The sequence below is a fragment of the Trichoderma aggressivum genome, assembly GCF_033847375.1.
Source record: "Trichoderma aggressivum f. europaeum strain CBS 100526 chromosome Unknown scaffold_048, whole genome shotgun sequence".
Taxonomy (NCBI): Eukaryota; Fungi; Ascomycota; class Sordariomycetes; order Hypocreales; family Hypocreaceae; genus Trichoderma; species Trichoderma aggressivum.
In genome coordinates, this window is record NW_026946414.1 from 220,480 (window position 1) to 233,701 (window position 13,222).

Sequence of the window (13,222 nt, forward strand, 5' to 3'; positions counted from 1 at the left end):
CTGCTAACATGGATAGCGCGCCGCCTGCAGCCTGTACGAGTACAGTAGAGCCCATGGCCACCCCACCATCGGGTTCTGGCGACAGTCGGTCAGCAACAGCTTGCGTCTACGAGGACATGCTGGCGGCATCAGGAGCCTGGGACATGATGTGCTGTCCTTTGCTCCGTGCTACATGGTCGCATCACGAGAACAGACGTCGTCGACATTCCCTGGCCAGCACTGTGTGTGTTGTTGGTCCTCAGGTCGAGCGAACCCCCCACCTGGTTCTCCCTTATCCCCCTCCCTTCAGCCATCACTACGGACACCCAAGAGTGTCGAGCAGCCGCCATAAGAGATAGCATGTGTTTGGTTCGTTGAAAAGGCCAAGAGACGTTGCAAGTCGCCGCCGCCGCCGCCAATGCGCTGCTCCGCTGTGCAGTAGCATCAAATGTGTGCTCGTACTGCACTCACACATGCGCTCGCCAAAGTAAGCTGGATCGGACGTTCTAGGAATCGATCAGTGCCGCCAGGCCTCGCAAAAGGCCCAATATGGCAAGTATCCGCCAAGCCCATTACCACTCTGCGAGGTGGATAAGACACCAGACACATGCTACAGGTGCTGGTGTTGGTGCTGGTGCTAGCAATGGCGGTGCCCACTTCCAACGTCTCCCTGGGAAACGCCAAAATGCGCCGCCTTGTCTTGGATCACCTTGGACAATCCCAAGTACCGAGCAGAGCTGGAGAGTAGATTTGCTTGGGCCCTGCTCCTTTGGAGGAAATCGAGATGGACGCACGTCCCGGCACCGGTACTCGGACGCCCAAACTGATCAAGATCCGGCGCGCGTCATGATGGAGCGGAAAGAGACAATGAGCACCTGGTCGGTCTCCGCGATCCCGCCTCCATAGCATCGGACGGAGCTGGGTTCCATCACCACACGAGGCCGGTCTTGCATCTGGCGATCCACCCCAACCCACCACGGGCGCCATGTCCGAACTTAGGAGCTGAGAGCGGACTACCGAGCCACCACTTGGGCGACTCTTGACAACACGACGGCCTTGGGGGGGAGTAACCAGCTTCCGTCTTAGTAACAATGCATCGCACTGTATTAGCCGTTGCACACCGCTCATTGAGCACAGTCTGGCCAAGGTTATCGTCACTGCCAACCTCGACGTATTGAAATACTGCATTGAGCCGCGCATCTTCATCACCTCGTCTTCCTACATTGGAAAAGCAATGGTCTGCTATTATACATGTATTCGTACGCACATGGCTGTACCTGTATGCCGTACCAATGACTCGCGATAAGGTGCAAAACAATCGCTGCCATCTCACATCACAAATCACCTTCTAGAAGCGCGCTCGATTCTCCAAGCATCAATTGATGGATACTGTACATGCCTGCGTCCATTGCAGGGGATGTCCTCATGGCTACCCGACAGATACCTCGAATGCAAGTGTGAGATTGCTGGCGCCAAGTACTGCGCATACGCTGACGGGCTCTCTGGGTGAGACAATGCGATGCAATCCTGCCCGACAGGTACCGTCCAAGAGTCGGTGTCTACTGCTCCGAAAAGTACTTTTCCAGTAGTGGAGATGGACGCATTCCCAGATGCCTGCACTCGCACACGTACCTGTACACGCTACTGGTGCTAAGGCACATGAATGCATTCTCGTGCATAAAGGAGACAGGGGAAGCGTCGAAACTAGACCCCCTTCTTCCATTCCGTGGGCACTTCTCTCCGTGTTCCGTGCTTGGACCAGGTGCGAACGGGAAAATCAACCACTACGAGCACTCACCAAGAGACTGGACAGGGGGGCATGCAGATGCGTGTACAGTATGCCTGCATGTACGAGTACCGTTACCTGTACCCGTACCTACTGGAGTGCTCGGTGCAAATCAGCCAGACTGGCGGTGATGGGAAAATGGACGTCGTCCAATACCTGTCGGACACACTGCAGTAGACCGCCTCTCACTCAGCCTTGGTCGAGGTGGAATGTCTTAGCCACGGTGAGAAGTCGTTTCAGGTGCTCGAATGACTGGTGTATACGAGCCGACTCGTTGGCGCCTCCCAAGCGGCCAAGTTGCTAGTAATGGACACCAAGTCTCCTGGACGAGTAGGTAGTATTATTAGAAATCGGGCATCACCACAATGGCCACTGTCATGTACGAGTACCTAGGCATTACTCGTACGCGCACGTAGAAGTAAGCGTGCATTGGCTGTGCAACATGCGAATTCCGCCGAGATACTTGGATCTGCGAGTGCTGTACATACAGCAGGCTACTCGTACATGCGCGCCTTGCTGTACTCGTACCTTGCTTTACTCGTACCTTGCTTGTGAGATCGCCGTCTTACTGTAGGTACTCGTACATGTCTTCCCGTCCTCTTCTGCTCCTCTGGTGGCTGCATCTCCCGCTCCGTCAACCCACAGCGGCTCTAGTCAGCTCTCGGGCGGCGTGGGGTGCATACGATTGAAGCTGACAAAGCCGAGCATACTGTCTGGTATCATGCCTTGCTTGCCTTCTGGAAGGATGCCGTTGTGCCATCAATTATCAATCAAGCCGGTTCGGACGGTATCATCTCATGTCTTGAGATCAGATGGAGTTACGGAGTCGTTGTGGGCACAGCAGAGCACAGCACAGCACAGCTGCTCTCCTTGGACAAGTTGACACGCGCTGCACTAAAAAAAAGCAACATCTATCCACACCGGAGCCTCGAACCGCTGCCTCGGTAGATTGTGACGATGCTCCATCCCACCGGGTGGACGTAGCGAATAGGTTCAAGTCTGGATGGGCTCGTACGAGTATGATGGAGGGGAAACCTCGAGACTCTTTGTGTCTTTTTTTTCTCTTTCTTTTTTTCTTTTTTTACCCCATACTCTGGTTCGTTGTCTTGTCAATGCTGCCTTTCTCTCTGTCTCGCAGCAACACCAACCACCACCGATGTGCGAAGAGGCTGTAACTCAAAGTAGAAGCAGCTCCAGCGGTGTGTGTCTCTGCCATTCAGATTGCATTGATGCAACCATTGAACGTGGCGCTCAGTCAAATCAATCACTGGTACGGGTACAAGCAGCTACCTACTAATTCCCGTAAGGTGGGCGGCACAGGCAAAAGGCGACCAGACCCCTATTTTCAGTGCTGCCATACAGGTACCTATCGATATTACTCGAAAGTCAGCAGCAGAAGCTCCGGCCAGCATGTACACGATGGCAGCGCGTTCTCTGGCCGCACAGTACGAGTACGAGGCGCGTGCGAGCATGTAGGCTCGTCAGCAGCCCTTCTCAAGTACCTCCCCGAGGTGCCAGCGCAGGAAAACGGGAAAACGGGAAACGGAGCACTTGAAACATGCACAAAATTGCGCAAGCCCAGCCACCACCGTTTAAGCCGAATCCGCACCGTTTCCGCGTACAAGTAGGTACTCGCTCAGTGGGAGATGACCCTTGTACGAGTATTGAAGCGCTGTGTCTCTGTTAGTACCTAGTACCTAATTAGAGTTGCCCATGCCGCCACAGTGTCAGCAGAATCCTCTGCATACTGTACCCTACACCGAAATACAGGTACTAAACTGTAGCTGTTGCTGGCTAGAGGTGACATGTACCTGTTCTCCGTACTGTACCAGTACCTGGTTCGCCAGGCGGGTCCGGGGCAAGCTTCCGGGACCTAGACGCTGGCCGCTCCGGGCACTCGCCCCACGTGGTCTCACTGGTAGTAGCGGTACGAGTGCTTAACTGTAAGCAGGTCTGAAGGCGAGCCATGGCCTCCTTTCGCCCCCCTGGGAGCAAATTGGCACATCCACTTTTCTAGAATTCCGCGAGCCCTTTCGTTGCCATGGGCGGCCAGCTTTTGTCGTGACAGTACGGAGTAGGAGTACACGAGAAAGAGGTGCTCATTTTGCTTGGTTTACTTTAGCTCTGGTGCTAGTACAAGTAGCGGCCGGTTGGTCGGTTCCAGGAATGGCTTTTTTGACGCAGCTTTCCGGGCCTTTGTCTGGCGAAAATTTGGCGGAAAAGTACCAAGTCAGTCCCTTTCCCTTGGGCTGTATAATTGGTTTTTTTCTTCTTGTTGTTAGTGGCGGGATGCTGCTTTTGCTGGATGGTGCGTGCTCGTGCTTTTTGAAAAGCCTTTCTATCTGGAACACGGGTCCCCCCATTTCGCCCAAAAAAAAGTTGCAAGCCCGTCCATGATTTTCGAGCCTTATTTCAGATTGGATCCTGTTCGGCGGACTCCTCCGAAGTGTATCTTTTCGCGTCCGAGTTTCATTACCGAGTTTTTCTTTTTTTTGCTGATGCGTTGGCCGACGCTTTTTGCTTTGTGGGGTTTTGGAGCCAGCGTTTATTCATGCAAAATGTCCAAGAGGCGGTTTGAAAGAGACCCGACTACTGTATGTTTGGACCATGTGTAAATGAATACCTGTAGGTTCTTTGATGCCAGCGGCTTGAGCTCTCGCGCAGGATTATGCCTTCCATGGCTGGCTGGTTTTCTTTCTCTCCCCCTCTCTCTCTTGTGTGTGCGTGCGTGTGTGTTTGGGCAGCGTGGGAGGATTGCATTGCATTGCTTGCCCACCATACAGTATGCCGTCGCTCCAAGATTTGAGGGCCGAACAATCCCTGGTAGATAGAGAGATGCTCCATCCTTTGCAACCAATAGTACCAACAAAATTGCATAGGTTGGTCCGTCTCGAAGTGCAATGCAATGCAATGCAACGGAAGCGGCATGACCAACGCTTTTGCTGTCGTAGGAGCTCAGAGTTGCAGCACAGAAGGTGAAGCATACTGTTGCTATCGTATACTCGTCGTACTGGTACGTAGAAAGAGGACAGTCGATCTGGAGCATCCCCTTCCAATCCGGCTTCGTCGATTCTCAATCAAATCATCTTTCTCGCTTCTGGGTGGCCGGCAAGGTGGTCAAACGTGGGGTGCGAGGTGACAAGCCCATCGTTGAAAGGCAGTGACAGGCACGAGCTGGGGAGATTGGAGGAGAACAAGTGCTCATAAGTTATCCGTATTTATGAGATGAGATGACGGCTGCGGCAAACAGAATCATCAATTCAAGCGTTTTTCCATTCTAGGCAATGGAGTCAAACCAACCTGTAATGCACATGTGCCTGTCTGTGCGTCCATTGCGCGTGTTTGGAGACCCATTCACGTCTTGATATCGTATCTCATGTACATACGACAACTGTTCCATTCAGGTTCGAGAAAGCGCCGTTTGTCCATTTCTCGAGAGCAAATCTCCAATCATGGACAAGCTCCGGCACGTCGTGGGTCCGTCCTAGCTTGATTGATGCATTCAATTTGATTCAATTCAAAATGGATGATTTGTGTTGGTGCAAGTCCAAGTCCATGTACGAGCATGTACGAGTACCGGCCTAACACCAAACATCAATGGCTGCTGCGAGGTTTCAACGGCTCAGGAGGTGCTGCAGCTACAGCGTCGCCTCTTCTTTAGTAGTGGCCAGCCACCAGTTCGAGCTCGCACAAGTACCGGGTACGCAGCATGTGGCCGGCCGTCTGCGGCTGCCTAGGGTAGCTGTACCTGGCCGCGTGCATGGCGCTAAAGCTGGAGCGACGGAGCATGGCGAACTGGGGCTCGTCTCATTTTGGGGGTCCATGAGAAGTATTAGGTAGGTAGGTACAAGTACGTACTCGTACATACGTGCATTTGGACTTTGTCGTTTCCGCCAGTCTGATGTCGCGCGTTGCTCGTGCTGCTTGAGCCTGCACTTCCACGTTTGCTTGGGCTGGGCGATCGACGGCATCATGCTTCAGGTGCGTCGAGTCCCCCCCCCCCCCCCCAGCAGAGCAGCTGTCGGATTTCAGAGGTGTCGGGCGCGTGGGGTTGCTGCAACGGGCCTCGTACTTCGCTAACACTGCCAGAACCGATTGGGTCCATTGTAGAAGTAGAAGTGGAGGACGCCCACGCCCACTAGCACATGGGAAGATACAGCGCCTCCATCAGTGCTTCTGTCTCGCCTAAAGCGCCCCCCCAGTGCCCGTAACGGCCTAGCAGCAAGCGTCAAGTGCCCTTTCTGCAGCAGCGCCAGAAACACAGCAAGGCCACCACCCCAATTGCCGCCGCTCCAAACTCCAGTCGACGATAGCCTCCCCTTTCTCCCCCAGCGATCTACTGAACATCTCCGGCCCATCGAGCACGTCTCGCCTGCTCTCCGCCTGCACATTGGTGGCATGCTCATTGGCATTGGAATCGGCCCAGCGCGCGCCGCCGGCTTGCAACAAGGCTGACTCGCGGACCATGTCCTGCGGTGATTTTGTCGCCATCCATCCCATCCTGATCCTGATCTGATTCGACCTGACCTGACCTGACCCGATCCGACTCGACTTGCTCTCTGCTGGCACAGATCCTCCGCGGCCTCGAGCGCAGCCGTGACTCGATCGCCATCTTCATCCCGGCCATCGCGTTTGCGCCTTTGTCGAAACCCCCATCCGACTCTGTCTCGCGCTCTCTCTCACAATCTCTTTCTCCCCAACTTCTCCTTATCTCCCCCCCCTCTCTCTAGCTCTTCCCCCACACGCGCGCGCCAAAAACCATGGACGGCGTCGTGGGAACTGCGCCGCCCGGCAGCATGTACGTCCGTGCTCTCTACGACTACGAGGCCGACGACAGGACCAGTCTCAGCTTCCACGAGGGCGACATCATCCAGGTCATCACCCAGCTTGAGAGCGGCTGGTGGGACGGCGTCATCAATGGAGTCCGCGGCTGGTTCCCCAGCAATTATTGCCAGGCCATCACCAGCTCCGACGAGTTTCCCGACATGGGCCAAAACGGCCATGCCAACCACCACTTGGAGGACGAAATGGAGGAAAACGACATGTACGAAGACAGTGCCGACCAAGACGAGGATTCCGAGGGTGAAGGCTTTGGCAGCCTGCCGCTCGAAGGCACCGACATGGGCGGCGACAAGTCTCGCGCCGACTTTTGGATTCCGCAGGCTACGCCAGATGGCCGCCTCTTCTACTACAACATGATGACGGGCGATCGCAGCATGGAGCTGCCGCTAGAATCGCCCATGTCCTCGGCCGAGACGGGCCCTAGGGACCGTATGAACGTTGCCATGCCCGAAAAGACGCGGCCGCCACCAGAAATGATGGCGCGTGGGCTGACCCAGGATGAGGACGACGACTCGGCGACTTCAGCTTCAGAGGCTGAAGGCGAATCTCTGATGCTCGCTTCCAGAGGGTCCATGGTGAGTACATTCTGTCCATTAGACCATGAACAAACAGAAAGAAAGAAAGTACATGGAACTAATGCTCTATCCAGCCTCGTATTCGAGGTTCATTTAGCGCCGCCCTCTCTCCGTCAACGTCAATGGACTCTATGAATGGTACTTCTCCCGCTCGGCGGAAGAGGAGCGATGCATACGCCCTCGGGTTCGCCAACACCAGCCAGCCACCAAACATTGCATCGGCCACATCCTTCACCAGCACCACCTACAACGTGCCGGCCACCACCAGCGTGCCCAAGTCTTTCTTTGACGATGGATCCACGCCGCCCCTTACCTGGAGTCTCCTTGTCACCAACATGAAGCGCGCCATCGACCGATATCGCGAGGCCGTCACCAACAACGCCCGCTCCGAATACGTGGCCAGGGCCGAAGATATTTCCGATCACCTCAGACTACTTCTCGCCGCCGGCTCAGGGACCACGGACAACCACTCTGGCCAGCCTTCCATCATCTCCACCAACAAGGCACTCTACCCCCACTTCCGAGACATGATGTCCAAGTTTTCCAAGCTGGTGATTTCTTCCCACATTGCCGCCGCCGATTGGCCCAACGCGGAATCCGTTCAAAAGTGTCTCCAGGAGGCCGACGGCGTCTTGGGCGGCGTCTTCAGCTATGTTGAAGTTGCCAGGCAACAGAGAGGAGAGGACATCCCCCGACTTTTCCCTGGCTTTGTCATTGGCAGCACCTCAGGTGGTAGCTGGCAGAGCAACGGGCTAGATTTCCACGATTTGATGTCCCCCAACTTCCTTGACGATGAAGAGGGTCTCACCGAGCCCACTGCAGTCCTCGATGGTAATCTCCTCGAGAGGTTAGATGAGCACAAGAGAATTCTTGTGTCTAGCATTCGCGAGCTGGAAAAGAACCTGACAGCTCCTGAAAAGATCATCTCGCCTCAGCGACACGAGGCCATTGCTAACAATATCTGCTTTGCCGGCGGCAAGGTCGTAGAGACATTTAGACCGTGGATTGCCATGATTGAGTCGGTCGACCTGTCATCTCTAGGCAATACATTCCAGACACCGCAGCTGGAAGACTTTAGCATCAACAAGCAGTCGCTGTACGACAACATTGCCGACCTCTTGCTAAGCTGCCAAGCCGTCGCCGGACCCCTGGCGGACGAATGGTCAGAAGTCCGGGGAGAGCCTCTCGAGAGCCGTCTCGACTATGTTCGCAAGTGCGCGAGAGCACTCGAGACGAACTCGTCGCACACGGGATTCTCGCTACAGCTGCTTTCAGAGCAGGTCCTGATCAACATGCAGCAGCAGCAAGCAAAGGCCCGTCAACCACCGCGGGGCCAGCTCCAGCGAGGAGAGACTATGCCTTACGATAGGCCGCACCAACGATCGGACTCGAGGACCGCACCAGTCCGACCGCCACTCATCACCACCCAGTCGTACTCCGAGGGCGATGCTCCCCCCGGATTCTCCAGAAAGGGCGACTACTCCAAGGTCAAGAAGATCTTTGGAGAAGACCCGTCACCACAGCTCCAGCCGGACGAGGACACGCCCGAGTTCCTGCTTCTAGACCATGAAAACGATCTCTCTTGGGACGCAAAGGCAACCACACCCACGGTAAAGGGAGGATCTCTCTTGGCACTGGTCGAGCAGCTCACGCGCCATGATAAACTTGATTCGAGTTTTAACAACACCTTCCTCTTGACTTATCGATCCTTTACCTCGGCGCGCGAGCTCTTTGAGATGCTGGTTCAACGGTTCGGCATACAGCCTCCGGAGGGCCTCACACAAAATGACTATGAGTTGTGGCGAGACCGCAAGCAGAAGCTCATCCGATTCAGAGTGGTCAACATTCTCAAGAGTTGGTTCGACAGTTTTTGGATGGAAGAGTTCAACGACGAGTCCAAGACTCTGATACGCGACGTCTACACGTTTGCGAGAGACACTGTCAAGTCGACCGAGACACCAGGTTCAGGGCCGCTGATGGCGATCCTCGACCAGAGGCTCAGCGGCAAGGAGGCCGGCGCCAGGCGCATGATTCAAACCCTGAACCAGAGCACTCCGACACCCATCATTCCCAAGAACATGAGAAAGCTCAAGTTCTTGGACATTGACGTGACAGAGTTTGCTCGCCAGCTGACAATCATCGAATCTCGGCTGTACTCCAAGATCAAGGCCACCGAGTGCTTGAACAAGACGTGGCAGAAGAAGGTTGCAGAGGGCGACCCTGACGCAGCTCCGAACGTCAAGGCTCTGATTCTGCACTCTAACCAGATGACCAACTGGGTGGCGGAAATGATATTAAACCAAATGGATGTCAAGAAGCGAGTTGTGGTGATTAAGCACTTTGTTGCTGTTGCCGACGTATGTTTGCGAATCCTGAAGCTTTTGAATTGAAAGAAGAAGAAACAGGTGCTAACACAGTTGTACTAGAAATGCCGAGGCCTCAACAACTTCTCCACGTTGACATCCATCATCTCAGCGTTGGGCACGGCGCCTATTGCCCGCTTGAAGCGAACCTGGGACCAAGTCCCTCAGCGAACCAGCGTTGTTCTGGAAACGATGCGTCGACTCATGGCCAGCACCAAGAACTTTGGCGAGTATCGCGAGGCGCTTCACGTTGCCAACCCGCCGTGCATCCCCTTTTTTGGTGAGTTTGGACTGTTGAGCGACCGTGTGGTGAAGAGTGGTGGTTTTGACTGGAGAACGCAGGTGTCTATTTGACCGATCTTACCTTTATTGAGGACGGAATACCCTCGGTGATTAAAAAGACCAATCTGATCAACTTTGCCAAGAGAGCAAAGACAGCCGAGGTCATCCGCGACATTCAGCAATACCAGAATGTGGGATACTCCCTGCAGCCAGTCCCCGAGCTGCATGATTACATAGTGAGCAACATGCAAGCCGCGGGAGACGTACATGAGATGTACGACAAGAGTTTACAGATTGAACCGCGCGAGCGTGAGGACGAGAAGATTGTCAGGTATGTATAGCAAAGCAGAGCAGAGGAGAGCTTTGCTTCAATTTGCCCTTTCACATTTGCTAACGAATTGTGTGATGCAGGGTTCTTGCTGAATCTGGCTTTTTGTGAAATACTCGCCCCTGAGCCACCAAAGCCCTGATCCTCTGATATTGTTTGACACAGTCAGCAAACTGGGCTCTATATATAAGGACGCTTAGCGCGATGTACAATGGAGAAGCAGGGTGTATAGACGAGAAGCACAAAGCATGTTTGAGGGAGAGAAATGATACCAGGATGATCTAGAAAGGGGAAGATCTGGCCACCCAAAAAAAGCCATGCCGCAATGGTCTGGTACTATATGGCAGCGAAAGTTGGATTTCTTCTTCTTTTTTTTCCAGGGATTCGAGGCGCGAAAAAGAGGGGGATAATTGAAAGGCAAGGGGAAAAAGACGAAAAAAAAGAAACAAAGGATGCAGTCGAGCCTGGACGGCTCTTGTACAAAAATGCTGTCATGGATTGATTGCATTCAAAGTGGTCTTGGGTTTTCCTGATTTCAATCAACATCCAATGACCCAGAGCCAACAAAGGGGCGTGGGGGATGACTGGACGTTGAAATGCATCGGCACCATGAAGAGAGCAGGATGGATTTACATTTACCGTGGGTTTGCCGCCTCTGACGACTTTTGTGATTATGATTCGCAAGCAAAACTTGTTGGCATTCTCGTTGGCGCCTCTGATGGGTTTTGGACTTGACTTGGCTTGGTTTTTTTTTAACGGCTCGAGAGAGGAAACTTGGGATTCGCACGATGCAAAGAAAAAACAAGACAAAACATTATTCCATGTTCTCAATTTTGTTTTATCTGATGGATGTTTTGTTTTTCGGACTCTTGAGCTTGGGCATCTTTGATTTAGAGTTGGATGGAAATTTTCTCCTTCATTGAATTGAGGAAAATGAATGTCAAATGGCGATTGGGAAAACTTGGAATATCATACCCGTTTTATATATATTACATATATATCCAACGCTGCATATATATATGGTACGGCTTATTTATGATGGTATATATACTTGTTTTTGACGTTTAGCATTAGTGTTTTGGAAATCGAATCTACGAATAAGCTTGCATTGAATATCCGGAGCGTTATTGAGATCGTGAATATTGGATATTTTGTCTTTTTTTTTCCAAGCGCGAGAATGAGGAAATACAGAAAAAGTATCATAGACGCATAAACACCTCGTTTTCCATACAGGTAGGATTAAATAATTGATACAAGAGAGTACTCTTTCTGGTACAAAATTGACAAAAAAGGAACAAAGGGGGAATTTGGGAAAAAAGAAATTCATAGACGGGTTTAATGGCGGTGCAGCTTGTTCTTGATACGCTCCCCTAGACTGGGCTTATCCTTGTGACGGCCTGAATCCGAGCTCTTGCGGCCAGAACTGCCGGCCTTGTGGTTGTCGTCGTCGTCTGTCTTGAGGCCCTTTTGCTCCATCAAGCCTATACAATTTACACGATCAGTGAGGGTTCATTTCACCATATACATAGGTAAGAAAGAGGAACATACGATCAGCTTCAACTCCAGCCCCAGGCTTCGCAGCATCAAAGTTGCCTCCGTCAGCCGCCAGCCCCGTCGTCTTGACGTAGTCGTCCTCGGTAGCCTCCCACTTCTTGTTGTCGTTGCGCTGGGAATTGTCCTCGGGCAGCTTCTGCTCCGTGGGCTTCATCTTGTTTTCCTCCTGTGACGAAGATACGGCATCGCCGGAGGATGCGGCAGCGGCAGCAGCGTTTCCGCCATTCTCCTTGGCGAGCTCTTCGACGGGGCGGGGGCCGGCGCCGGTGAGCTCGTCGAGGGATTTGCCTTGTTCGGGGTTTGCTGCGTCGTCGTCGCCGTCGTCTGCGTTTGTGCCTGTTGTTGTAGTGTCCTTGGGGATGCTGCTCTTGGGTTTATTATCCTGGAGGGTGGTGCCGCCGATGGGTTCTTTGGTGCGAGGGCTTTCGGGGAGGGGCTTGTCCTTTGCGGAGGATGAGAGGGCGTAGTATTCGTTTTCGGCTAGGTCTGAGGGGGAGTCGTCTTGTTGGCCCTTGAGACTGGATTCGACCTTGTTTTGGTCCTTGGGGTCTGTATGGGCGCTTTTGCGTTAGTCATTGTGATATGATGCACATGGTTATCAATCATACCCAAGTTGCCGGCGTCATAAGGCTCGCCCTTGGAAACGTCGCCGGTGGCGCCCGAGATGGGCTCCTTGTGGGTTTCGTCGGTGCTGGAGTCGCCCCAGACGGCCTTTGCGGCGGATGTCGCGAGTTGGTTGATGGTTTCGATGGCGGAGGACATGTTGTAGATGGTGTGCGTTTAGTTGGTTTGTGGTGTTGAGAAGAGGACAGCTACGTAGATGGACTGTAGTTTCAATGATGGAGATGGCTTATAGTACCAAGTTGAGTAGAAAGCATTGGGTTTGGCAGAAATCACTTGAGAATTGGGAACAAGATAGAGTTCCAGAGGCAGCCAGGCCCTTTTAATAAAAGCTGGAGGGCAATTGGGTTGGGAAGCCCGCCTCTGACGTCGACGTACTGTAGCACGGTCTACTCAAAGCTGTTTTGAACTAACAGAATCCGGGATTCTCACTCGCTGAATGGCCATGGCGAGCGAGGCTGGGGGGGAACAGACATGGACACACGTATGACGGCAATGACGGAGGGGATTGGCGCATAGCCAAGTTTTGCGTGCAAGTACTTGGACAGCTATTCGAAAGGGAGTAGGTACATACATTCAAGAGGTGGGGGGGCAGGGAATTGCCCTTGTGCAGCTGCTATTTGTGACAAGCATAAACCTTAGGCCTAGTACCTTGAATACTTCGGTGATTGCTGCAATTCTGAAGCTTGGAATTTGCTGGGTTGGGAGCAGCTGAAAGGGGGTTGATGGGCGATGACGCAAGGCTTTCGTTGTTTTTGGATCGAGATCGCCGGCCTTTTTTGGTGGGGAAAAAGGCGTGGGAAACGTGTGGTGGGGGACGCACGTGAATGACGTAGTATGAAGGGCCATGGAACATCAAGTTAGGGGTCCAATACGTGTACTGAATGTACAT

General features: G+C 53.2%; 2 protein-coding genes across 2 annotated transcripts; one reads left to right on the forward strand and one right to left on the reverse strand.

Annotated features, from left to right (window-relative positions):
- Positions 1–6,525: 6,525 nt before the first annotated feature.
- Positions 6,526–10,266, forward strand: Triagg1_9072 (uncharacterized protein; the record flags this gene model as incomplete). The annotated part of the gene is made up of 5 exons (XM_062903989.1): positions 6,526–7,182; positions 7,257–9,539; positions 9,609–9,825; positions 9,888–10,158; positions 10,239–10,266. 5 exons carry the CDS (start codon positions 6,526–6,528, stop codon positions 10,264–10,266), a joined length of 3,456 nt encoding a protein of 1,151 aa, XP_062752016.1.
- A 1,224-nt stretch (positions 10,267–11,490) lies between these two features.
- Positions 11,491–12,471, reverse strand: Triagg1_9073 (uncharacterized protein; the record flags this gene model as incomplete). The annotated part of the gene is made up of 3 exons (XM_062903990.1): positions 11,491–11,636; positions 11,704–12,258; positions 12,318–12,471. 3 exons carry the CDS (start codon positions 12,469–12,471, stop codon positions 11,491–11,493), a joined length of 855 nt encoding a protein of 284 aa, XP_062752017.1.
- Between the last annotated feature and the right edge of the window lie 751 nt (positions 12,472–13,222).